This window comes from Grampus griseus (assembly GCF_964374135.1).
Source record: "Grampus griseus genome assembly, chromosome: 3".
In the NCBI taxonomy this organism is placed as follows: Eukaryota; Metazoa; Chordata; class Mammalia; order Artiodactyla; family Delphinidae; genus Grampus; species Grampus griseus.
Genome location: NC_139019.1, coordinates 117,571,251 through 117,583,667, shown reverse-complemented (window position 1 = coordinate 117,583,667; position 12,417 = coordinate 117,571,251). Strand labels below are relative to the sequence as shown.

At 43.5% G+C, this 12,417-nt stretch overlaps 2 protein-coding genes and 1 pseudogene across 3 annotated transcripts in view; all 3 read right to left on the bottom strand.

Moving 5' to 3' along the window:
- The window catches only part of LOC309819883 (uncharacterized protein), a gene marked incomplete at its 5' end in the record, with an annotated part of 124,909 nt that overhangs the window by 71,129 nt on the left and 41,363 nt on the right, over positions 1-12,417 (bottom strand). The window lies entirely within an intron of this gene.
- LOC309820936 (protocadherin gamma-A12-like) lies at positions 3,089-5,548 on the bottom strand (the record flags this gene model as incomplete). Its single annotated transcript, XM_082652000.1, has 1 exon — positions 3,089-5,548. One exon carries the CDS (start codon positions 5,546-5,548, stop codon positions 3,089-3,091), a length of 2,460 nt encoding a protein of 819 aa, XP_082508126.1.
- LOC309820935 (protocadherin gamma-B2-like) lies at positions 5,619-11,147 on the bottom strand (annotated as a pseudogene). Its single transcript has 2 exons — positions 8,857-11,147; positions 5,619-5,783 (listed from the first exon to the last, which is right to left on the bottom strand). The product of its transcript is annotated as a protocadherin gamma-B2-like (transcript).

Here is a 12,417-nt window from a genome sequence, read left to right as displayed (position 1 = left end):
AAATATCCTAAAGCTAAGATTGATATTTTGTGCAGCCATTAACTTAAATTCTCATGTGGCCAAAACCAAATAACTCCAGCTTTCAGATTTTGGTGATCCATTTTCCATTTAAATCATCCTAGCAATTCTATTGGAGTAAATTGGTCCTTAAATAATAAGTTACACAGGACCCTTGTTTAAGTTAAACTATCATTCAGAGAGAGAAAAATTAACATTCATAAAATTGTCTCATCAAAAACAATCTTCCCCCTATCTTTCATGACCCCAAACAGGGCCTTCTCAATCAAGAACGTGCCTAAGCACTTAAGATTTTTACAGTAGCTTTCATAAAATTGTTAGAACAGTTTTACTTCCACTCACAGGTCATCCCATTGTATTGTCTGGAGGAGTACACAAATCATTATTACTTTTCTCAACAGAATGTCAAGTGTACTGATATTGAAAGCAGGACTCTTTTTTCTATCAACAATGTTAAAAAAAAAAAAAGGACTACTGTTAATTAAGTACATATTATGAACCAGACGGTTTATATGTTATCACTAGGCTTCACCACAATCTTTCAAATTACATATTACAATCCCTATTTTGCTGAAGCTGAAAGCAATTGAAAAACGTCAAAGGTCACACAGTTAGGAGTTACCTCGTTACATAGCTGCTGTTTCTCTGTCACACTACATCTTGGAATACTGATATTAGGTAATCCCCAGAGCACATACATTTGTTCATTCATTCACTCAGCAACTATTTAATGAAGCCAATTTAGCTCATACTGGAAGCATAATTGAGATCACTGATACCTGAGATACAGCCTAAGGGTCATCACTATTTATTGCCCTAGCTCTTAATGATTTGTCCCTAAATCAAGTTACATGAACAAAGTCAGCGTAATTGGACTATGCTAGTTTAGCTTCCCAAATAATTTCTATTGTGTGTTACGTCTTTCATTTTGAATCAACCACCACAAGAAAACTGGCCACGTGATAAACATTTTGATAGCTTTTACAAAACAACAGAAGTTACATTTCTGTTTTCCTTGGTATTATTTAGAAAGCTCTACTTATTAAATTCCATTTGGAACTTAATGTCAATATGAAGTTTGCCATTTTAGATATGCTCAGAAACTTCCTTCAAGGGGGAAGGGGAAGCTGGGATGAAGTGAGAGAGTGGCATGGACGTATATACACTACCAAATGTAAAATAGATAGCTAGTGGGAAGCAGCCACATAGCACAGGGAGATCAGCTCGGTGCTTTGTGGCCACCTAGAGGGGTGGGATAGGGAGGGTGGGAGGGAGACGCAAGAGGGAGGAGATGTGGGGATATATGTATATGTATAGTTGATTCACTTTATTATAAAGCAGAAACTAACAGACCATTGTAAAGTGATTATACTCCAATAAAGATGTGTAAAAAAAAAAAACTTCCTTAAAAAAAAATAAGGCAAATAGATCCACTTTATATCTCCTTTTTTTTTTTAATTTCCTTTTTTTGTCTTGGCTGTCAAGAAGCATAAAGTGACATGTGAATTTCAGTAGCAGTAACTGCCTCATTTTAGGGCAACTTGATTATCTTTCATTCTCCAAATCGTTTTCAATCTCTTTTATAAGTCTTGGTTTTAATTACCTATTGTATTTTTGAAAACAGGCAACAAGTCAGGAGAAAATAATTAGGATGTTATGATTTCCTTCCCCTTTATAGAATTCACCAAAAGAGGGCTTCCCTGATGGCACAGTGGTTGAGAATCTGCCTGCCAATGCAGGGGACACGGGTCTGGGAAGATTCTACATGCCGCAGAGCAACTAGGCCCGTGCGCCACAACTACTGAGCCTGCGCTCTAGAGCCCATGAGCCACAACTACTGAGCCTGCACGTCTGGAGCCTGTGCCCCGCAACAAGAGAGGCCGTGACAGTGAAAGGCCCACGCACCGTGATGAAGAGTGGCCCCAGCTTGCTGCAACTAGAGAAAGCCCTCGCACAGAAACGAAGACCCAACACAGCCAAAACCATAATAATAAATAAATTAATTAATTTTTTAAAAATCCTTAAAAAAAAAAAAAAAGAATTCACCAAAAGAAACCAGGCTTCTCACAGGTTACAGCAACGCTTTCCCAAGAATAATATATTTTAGCATTTGATTTCTGTTCAACATTCTACAATAAGCGTAAGGTTCTCAGGAAACAGAATCGGTGCATTTTCGAGAAAATTGTCCGTGTGTGAGAATTATGGGAAATTTTAAATAAGAAGAGAGAATTACTACAAATTTACCACTATATCAAAAATGTGCTCAAAACACAATCTGTTAACTCTGAATATTCCACAGAGTCACCATAATATCGTCAGTGTGGATAATGGGCAAAAGAAATATCTAAACTGGAAACACATATAGACTTGTATTCCTGAACTCTGTAATGGGGATGAAAAATGAACAATCTCTTCAGTTTTTCCTCATGACAACACTTACACCGTGCATATTTCAGTGAGAACGTTTTTAAATGCATAAGAAATAAACTCACGATATTTGGAATTTCATGAATGATGTGAAACCATGAAATAACTTAGGACACTGAGAAAGTATAATGTATGCATCCCTAATAACCAGAATTATTGCACTTGAAAAGAAACTACATGCAATTTATGAATTTGTTAGGCAATTTCATGTGTAGTCAGAAGCCGCTCTATTTATAATAGTTTATTTAAAATATCATTTATATACTTTTGATTGAATTAGATTTATCCCCTCTAGAAGAATCTGTGTTCTTAAGAGATAAATTGGCATCAGACGTTCAACATAAACCTGCTGGACGGCCGATGGGAAATAAAAACAGCAATCAAAAGCAAGAAGAGCTGTACGGTTGGTAAATTAAATTAGAAAAATTATATAGAGTATTAAAAGTACTGTATAAAATGGATATAAAATTTTATATATAACATACACAAATATTTTTAAAATTATTACAAATAGACGTGAGGAAAAGCCTGAAGGAAGTCGGCCCGGTTGTCAATGGTGCCTGCAATGTTTATAAAAATTTCTTGCTGTCTGTTTTATAAATTCCGAATATATACTAATTACCTGTAATAAGAGATATCTTGCTCAAAGCTCAGAGGAGAATGTTTGATATGCACTCACCTGAATTAATGCATGATTGTCTTTAGAAAACACGGAATCGCCCGAGAGCAAGACAGGCTCGCTTTTCTCACAGCTCTCCTGGCTGATGAGTGTGTCCACGTAGTTGGGCTGCGGGAAGATCACGTGACTCCCCCGCGAGTCCGCTGTGAGCGAGACCTCGTGGGAATAGGTCTGCAGGAAAGTCCGCACCCCGTCCACGCCCACAAAGTGAGACGTGGGCACACCCGCTAACCCGTCTCCTGAAGCCTTGAGCAGGCGCGACGTGTGCCAGCGCCTCAGCCTGAGCGCCAGCAGCACAATGACAAAGGCGAGGAAGACGCAGGAGACGGCAGCCACCGCCACCACCAGGTACAGCGTGAGGTCCGAATTGTCGGGGCTGACGGGAGACTCAAGGCTGCCTAGATCAGCCAGGACGTCGGGGATGCTGTCCGCTACTGCCACTGTGAGCGTGACGGTGGCAGAGAGAGGGGGCTGCCCGTGGTCCTGGACCGCCACCACCAGGGTCTGCTTGAGTGTGTCACTGTACAGCAGGGCCCTCGCTGTGCGCACCTCGCCCGTGTGCAGCCCCACCGCGAAGAGCCCCGGCTCGCTGGCCTTGAGGAGGCGGTAGGACAGCCAGGCGTTCTGGCCCGAGTCTCTGTCCACAGCCACCACCTTGGTCACCAGGTAGCCGGGCTCTGCGGAGCGGGGTGCCAGCTCCACGCCCATGGAGCCATCGGTGGGTACGGCGGGGAAGAGGATCTCTGGCGAGTTGTCGTTCTGGTCCATCACGAACAGGCTCAGCGACACGTTGCTGCTGAGTGGAGGGTCCCCGCTGTCATGTGCCATCACTTGTAGCTGCAAGTCTCGGAATTGCTCATAGTCGAAGGAACGCAACGCATACAGGACGCCAGTGTCTGAGTTTATGGAGACGTAGGAGGACAGGGGAGCTCCCTGGAGGCTGTCCTCCGCCAGGGAGTAAGTGACCTGGGCATTCTCTCCATAGTCGGGGTCATGGGCAGTCACAGAGATGATGGACGCTCCTCTGGGGTTGTTTTCTAGGATATATGCGGAGTAGGAGGCATGAGAGAAGGCGGGCGGATTGTCGTTGGTGTCTGCCACGTTCAGGGTGATGTGAGTTTCCGTGGACAGGGGCGGACTTCCTCGGTCAGTGGCAGTCACCGTGATGTTGTAGCTAGGAACCAGTTCTCGGTCTAGGAGTGTGTCTGTTACTAAACTATAATAATTTCCATAAGCCTTTTCTAATTTAAAGGGCAGATTCCCTTGGATGAAACAAATCACTTGTCCATTTTCCCCAGAGTCTTGATCGTTTACATTTAGAAGGGCAATTAACGTCCCTCTGGGAGAGTTTTCCAGAATGGAGCTGGAGAGAGAGGTGACTACTACTTCAGGGGCGTTATCATTCACGTCCAAAACTGTGATGAGGACTTTGGCTCGTGCAGAATATCCTGCGTTATCCATTGCTTGCACTTCCATCTCGTAGAATCCTGATTCCTCGTGGTTCAACTCCCCTATTGTTGAAATTGTTCCTAAATTACAATCTAGCTTGAAAAGTTGGGCCGCTTTGTTGTCCACATACCGGAAGGAATACATCACTTCCGCGTTGGCTCCTTCGTCAGGGTCGGTGGCGTTTACCAGAAGCAGCTCAGTGCCCACGGCCACATTCTCCGGAACGCTCACACGGTACTCGGACTGAGCAAACGCTGGTGCGTTGTCGTTCACATCAACGACCATCACACGGATGCGCGCGGTGCCAGTGCGGACTGGATAGCCCGCGTCGGAAGCCGTGAGAACCAGGTAGTGAACGGCCTTTTCCTCGCGGTCCAGGGCGCGCTCCAGCACCAATTCCGGATATTTATTACCATCCGCTCCGCTTTGCACGTCCAGGGAGAAGTGAGTATTACTACTGAGCTCATAGCTCTGGAGTGAATTCTTCCCTATATCCGGATCCCAAGCGTGGGGAAGGGGGAACCGCATCCCAGTGGCTGCATTTTCACTCATTTTTATTTCTAATTCACCTTCCTGGAAATACGGGGCATTATCATTAATGTCCCTCACTTCTACCACTACCCCGTATATTTTCACTTTATCCTCCATCAGAATCTCCAGATTTAGTTGACACTTGATGGCCCCCATACAGAGCTCCTCCCGGTCTATCCTGCCGGCAGTGACCAAGCTGCCGCTTCGCGGATTCAGAGCAAAAAGTTGTGTCCTACCTCTGGAGACGATGCGGACTCCGCGCTCCTCCAGTTCCCAGGGCTCCAACCCCAGATCCTTGGCGATGTTCCCCACCCTAGAGCCTTTCTCCAGCTCCTCAGGAACCGAATAGTGGATTTGGGTGCATCCAGTTTCCCACTGAACCCCCAGGAGAACTCCCAGCAGGACCAGCTTTTTGCAGTCCTGGTGCAGTCGCGCAGGAATCATTGTCACTTTCCTTGAGGATTATTTCCAATTCTTCCCTTGATCACCGAAGTCCGGATCAGCGCATCCGTCCTTAAAATCCGACAGTTGGGGGACCCGAGCTCTTCCAATCAGTTTCCTCACAGTCCCGGAGATGGTTAGTTTCTATCCGTGCTTTGTGCTTCAACGCGAGTGCCCGGCTAGCAGGATCTCTCTCTGCTTTTCTCTCCCTGATTGGTGAACAGCGGCGCTCAGAGTCCTAACCAATTACTGCACAATCTTGCACTCCAGGAAAGGATTTTGGTTTTCAGACCTTAAATAGCTCCACCTACTGTTCTCCAAATAGGGATGGAAGTGGAGTCAACCAAAACTACAGTATCCATTTTACTTGGAATTTCAGTGAGCTTCTTTTTATTGCCCTAGAGTTTTCATACAGAGTCACTTTCTTGAGATTATTTTCTGTACCTGTAGGCGTATTCTGATTTTTCCAATGAGCCTTTACATGAATTTGAAGTTTCTATACACAGTGAATTTAACTGTATATTTTAGTGCACCTGCTTTGATATCACCCCCACCACACATACACACCTATTATGGGAATCTCCTTAGGAGTTTCATGTTTTGAGAAATTATATAATAGAATAAGTTAAAAATTCTCACCCAGCTAAAATCTGTGGCAAAATTTTTTGGTAGATTCTTAAATTTGCCTAAATGGAAGAACTACTTTAACATGTGGTTGACATTTAACATTTTAAAATCAAATTTTCACAATAATATGGAAACCTAAAAATAAGAAACTTGATTGTACACATTACCAGAATCACACCTCGCAGGAAATCAAGTGAAGAAGACACAGTAACATTTTTAGAACAAAATGGAAGCATTCCAACTAGCATTTGCTTGAAATAAGGGTAGTACTCTACTAATATATTTCAAAAGAATATTTAGTTATCTTTGATAAAGGAGGCAGGAATATACAGTGGAGAAAGGACAGCCTCTTCAATAAATGGTGCTGGGAAAAATGGATAGGTACATGTAAAAGTATGAGATTAGATCACTCCCTAACACCATACACAAAAATAAGCTCAAAATGGATTAAAGACCTAAATGTAAGACCAGACACTATCAAACTCTTAGAGGAAAACATAGGCAGAACACTCTATGACATAAATCACAGCAAGATCCTTTTTGACCCACCTCCTAGAGAAATGGAAATAAAAACAAAAATAAACAAATGGGACCTAATGAAATTTCAAAGCTTTTACACAGCAAAGGAAACCATAAACAAGACCAAAAGACGACCCTCAGAATGGGAGAAAATATTTGCAAATGAAGCAACTGACAAAGGATTAATCTCCAAAATTTATAAGCAGCTCATGCAGCTCAACAACAAAAAAACAAACAACCCAATCCAAAAATGGGCAGAAGACCTAAATAGACATTTCTTCAAAGAAGATATACAGACTGCCAACAAACACATGAAAGAATGCTCAACATCATTAATCATTAGAGAAATGCAAATCAAAACTACAACGAGATATCATCTCACACCAGTCAGAATGGCCATCATCAAAAAATCTAGAAACAATAAATGCTGGACAGGGTGTGGAGAAAAGGGAACACTCTTGCACTGTTGGTGGGAATGTAAATTTATACAGCCACTGTGGAGAACAGTATGGAGGTTCCTTAAAAAACTACAAATAGAACTACCGTATGACTCAGCAATCCCACTACTGGGCATATACCCTGAGAAAACCGTAATTCAAAAAGAGTCATGTACCAAAATGTTCATTGCAGCTCTATTTACAATAGCCTGGAGATGGAAACAACCTAAGTGTCCATCATCGGATGAATGGATAAAGAAGATGTGGCACATATATACAATGGAATATTACCAGCCATAAAAAGAAACGAAATTGAGCTATTTGTAATGAGGTGGATAGACCTAGAGTCTGTCATACAGAGTGAAGTAAGTCAGAAAGAGAAAGACAAATACCGTATGCTAACACATATATATGGAATTTAAGGAAAAAAATGTCATGAAGAACCTAGGGGTAAGACAGGAATAAAGACACAGACCTACTAGAGAATGGACTTGAGGATATGGGGAGGGGGAAGGGTAAGCTGTGACAAAGCAAGAGAGAGGCATGGACATATATACACTACCAAACATAAGGTAGATAGCTAGTGGGAAGCAGCCGCATAGCACAGGGAGATCAGCTCAGTGCTTTGTGACCACCTAGAGGGGTGGGATAGGTAGGGTGGGAGGGAGGGAGACACAAGAGGGAAGAGATATGGGAACATATGTATATGTATAACTGATTTGCTTTGTTATAAAGCATAAACTAACACACCATTGTAAAGCAATTATACTCCAATAAAGATGTAAATAAATAAATAAATAAATAAATAAATAATTTAAAAAGAATATTTAGGATCAATACCCTGTAATAAACCATGATGGAAAAGAATATGAAAAAGAATATACATATATATATATATATGGTATATGAATGACTTTGCTATACACCAGAAACTAACACAACATTGTAACTCAGCTATACTTCAATTTAAAAAAAAAAGAGAGAGAGAGATTGTTTAGGAAAAATAGAACCCAAAGAATATTATAAGCTTACCTTTTTCTGGGAAACAAACCTAATTCCAGTTACTGAGATCACTGGTAATACACTGGAAGCCCATCAGAATACAGGAAAAAGTCCTCACTATTGTGCTTTCATGTGTGTAAATATTTAGATTCTGAGGATAAACATGTTTGGCAGGTATACCATAAAATAATATCTTTAACACTGGGATGAAATCTACAGGTAGCTCTGAGAAAAGGTAGGGCACAAAACTGATCTATTCAATGGCACTCAGAGAATCCCTAGCAAATTGTACCTAGAGTAAAGCAAAGCCTTAAGAAAAGCCTTATATGCCAAGATATTGATGTTCTGAATAAGAGAAACGCCCACAGGAAAAAAATATTATGCTTCCATTAAAATATTTGAATGGCAGCGGCATCATAATACCCACTTCTCACAGTAAGAGATTTTGTTTGTGGATAAAGAATAACTCATGAAATTGTCAAAATATTTAAAATACTTGAGGGTTAATAATGGAGTAACTGACCCACTGAGAAAGGGACAGAAAAGACTGAGAGAGGGCAAACAAAACTGAAGTGATAGTAGATATAATCTGTTTAAGATTTTCTTTCCTAAATATTGGTTTAAAAAATAAACCAAACCCATATGCAGATGAAAGGCATTCATTGACACGTAAATGGAAGCAACAGAGCTAGAGTTTAACTTGTTATTCTCCTCAGTGACACTTACTACTAAAAGAGCTTCATTAGAAAGATCTTGCGGGGGCACCATTTCTGGGGTCATGGTGAGAAAACTGAACCTTGTTTTCTGAGAATCGACAACGTAACAGATTGTAGGAATAAGGCAAGGTTCCCTTGTTGTAGTTCGGAGAAACCCCTGGACCAGTCTTAGAACAGAGATCAGGCTGAAAGCAGCACCAGGTGGCCAGGCTAGAGGAGCGTCGCAGGCGCAGAGCAATGGCCAGAATCACCACGAGGAGGAAGAGCACCAAGATCAAGGCCAAGGTCACCACCAGGTAAAACTGCAGCTCAGCCTGGGGGTCAGTGGGCTCAGAGTGGTCACTGAGGTCCGGCAGCGCCTCCTGCTGACTGTCCGCGAAAACCAGGAGCAGCGTGGCGGTGGCCGAGAGGGGCGGCTGTCCCCCATCGCGCACAGCAACCAGCAGGTGCTGGCGGGCCGCGTCCCTGTCGCCCAGGGCCCGCGCAGTGCGCACCTCGCCCGTGTGCAGCCCCACGCTGAAGAGTCCGGGCTCGCTGGCCAGCAGCACGTGGTAGGACAGCCAGGCGTTGTGTCCAGAGTCGGCGTCCACCGCCACCACCTTGGTGACCAGGTGGCCGGGCTGCGCGGCGCGCGGCGCCGTGTCGAAGAGCGCCGAGCCATCGGGCCCCGGCGCCGGGTACAGCACCCTGGGCGCGTTGTCGTTGCGGTCGCCCACCAGCACGCGCAGGCTCACGTTGGCGCTGAGCGCGGGCGAGCCGTGGTCGCGGGCCTGCAGCGTCAGCTCGAAGGCGCGCAGCTGCTCGTGGTCGAAGGCGCGCTGCGCGAACACCACACCAATCTGTGCGCTCACGGACACGTAGGACGACAGCGCGCGCGGCTCCAGGTCGCTGGCCACGATGGAATAGGAGACGTGGCCGTTGGGCCCCAGGTCGGGGTCGGAGGCGCTGACTTGCGCGATGGAGGCTCCAGGCAGGTTGTTCTCGGCCACGTGGATCACGTAGGAGGCCTGGTGGAAAACCGGAGTGCTGTCATTAACGTCGCTGATGTGTAGAGTGACACTTGCGCTGGAGGAGAGTAGCTGCTTGCCCCTGTCGGTGTCTGCGATGGTGACTGTGTACTCTGGGGTCTGCTCCCGTCCAGGACCCCATCTGCCACAAGCTTGTAGTAATTATTGGTGGAAGATTCAATTCTAAAAGGAGCTCTCTCTTTTATGAGACATGTGACCTCCCCGTTTTCTCCCGAATCTTTATCATGTGTTTCGGACAAAGCAATCACTGTTCCCGGTTCTGCAACCTTGGTTATGGAACTAGACACCGAAGTGAAAACCACCTCTGGGCCACTGTCGTTCTCATCTAAAATGTTCAGTATAATTTTACACTTGGTGGCTATGCTTCCACTGTCCTGGCCTCTATGCTTATAGTATAACTGCTACTGCTTTCAAAGTCTATAGGGTCTTTGGATTTAATTTCTCCTCTTTGATGATCTAGCACAGACATATTTGCAATATCTCATAGTGTTTTGAAGGAGTAGGTGATCTCTGCACTGATGCCTTCATCCTGGTCAGTGGCCTTCACCTTTAGCACAAAGGTGCCTGGGGGCGAGTTCTCACGCAGGCTAACTTTGTACACATCCTGACTGAACACTGGGGGGTTATCGTTGTCATCAGTGACCTTGATCCTGATTTGAGTTTGCCAGTTCAAACCGGATCACCCCCGTCCACTGCTGTCAGGACCAGGAGGTGAGAGCTCTGTTGTCCCTGGTTCAAAGGCTTCTCCAACACTAATTCTGGGGAATTCTTGCCTTCAGTCTTACCCTCAACCATCAGAGAGAAATGCTCACTATAGCTGAGTTGGTAACTCTGCAGAGAGTTAAGCCCTATATCTGCATCTATAGTTGATTCCAGGCCAAACCGAGTTCCTGGAATTGCAAGTTCATTGATTTGTAAAACAATGCTATTTTGGGGAAAATGAGGTGGATTGTCATTTATATCTTCTATCATCACGTTTACGTGAGAAACATTTAGAGGATTCTCTGCTACAATTTCTAAAGGCATGACACACAGAGGGTTTTGGGGGGCAGGGTGACTCCCAATCTATTCTGTCACTCACAAGTACTTTCCCATTCTCCATGTTTACAGTAAAGTATTGTTTCTCTGCACTAACTCTGAGGTTGCGAGTCAATAAATCCCGTACATGCAGCCCCAGGTCCTCAGCGAGATTCCATACCACAAAGCCTCTGTCCATTTCTTCTGGAATAGAATAGCGGATCTGTTCGCAGAGCGCCCCGCATAACAAAGGCATCAAGAAAGGGAAGATTACTTGCCACCGCTGGGTACCGCTCCTCTGCTTCCCCTTATTTCCCATCCTTCTGTGCATTGCTGCAGGCTCCAACGTTAAGAAAAGATGATTTATAAATTTCGTTTAAAATACCCACATCGACTACATAGAAAACTCAATGCTCCCAGTTTGAACACATCCCAATCTGTATTCTGGAATCAGATTTGCCAAGTAGAGAGCCTGAGTCCAGGCTACTCTCCTTTCCGACTTGCTTCTGTGACTACACAAGAAATCACTGGGGTAGATACTGGACGCTAGCTCTTGCAGCGCATTGGCCAACAGCGGCCCTTGGACTCTATTTAGAAAACTGCAGTCAGAAGCCTTGTAAATAATGGGATTTGGTATTGCAACAGATATGTTGAACTGATGTATATAGGGAATGAGGCAGTTTAGGAGTCTTGGATAGGTCTGTTTTCCAGTGTTTACTACCAAAGAGGGTTCCTTAGAGACGGGATCCTATAGAAGAGCCGTTAAACTAGTAATGAGAAAAGTCTGTCATTTTCTCATTAGAGGCAAGGCACATATTGGAAGAACAAGGCAAAGTCTCCTCTCCAGATTTAGAACAAAGACCACGTGGAAAAAGAGCCCTACCATGTGGTATGAGGAAATTTTGACAGCCATGAAATGACACCCAGTATTATCTTCAATCTGATATGTGTATGATTTTCCTCCTCCTTTCATCAGAGGAAACTGGAGGAGAGATCAAAGCTGTATAGGTTTTACTCAGGATAAGGATAGCCAATACCATAAAGTCTTCTTGTTACTTATAAAAGAGATTTATGAAAAGGATTATGAAGTGTTTTACACTTTCATCATAAAGAGAATATAAAAGCATACCCTAGTAGGTTACTATAGGAATTTAATGACATGAAATGGGAGGGTTTTATTTTTATCCTTTTATTTAACTGTACCATACGTTGCCTCTCAACAGAACTTTATCACTACCACTAATCAAAACAACCTTCTTAATCTCAAGTGTCAAAACCAACATTTCCTTTTTATTCTCTAAGATCTTGGTTGCCAACTCCTAACAAGTTCAGACTATGTTAAAAAAAAATATGAAACAACCTCCCTCTTCCAGCAAACACCTCATATTCTTTTTATTCATCTAATTTCAGTTCAAGTAAAAGGCCTTAAATCTTTTTTCTCAGTTTGGAATCCCATAAGCATAAATTCTATCCCTAGATGCTCAAAACACTAACATTTTTCTTGATTTCAAGACAAATTTCGGCAT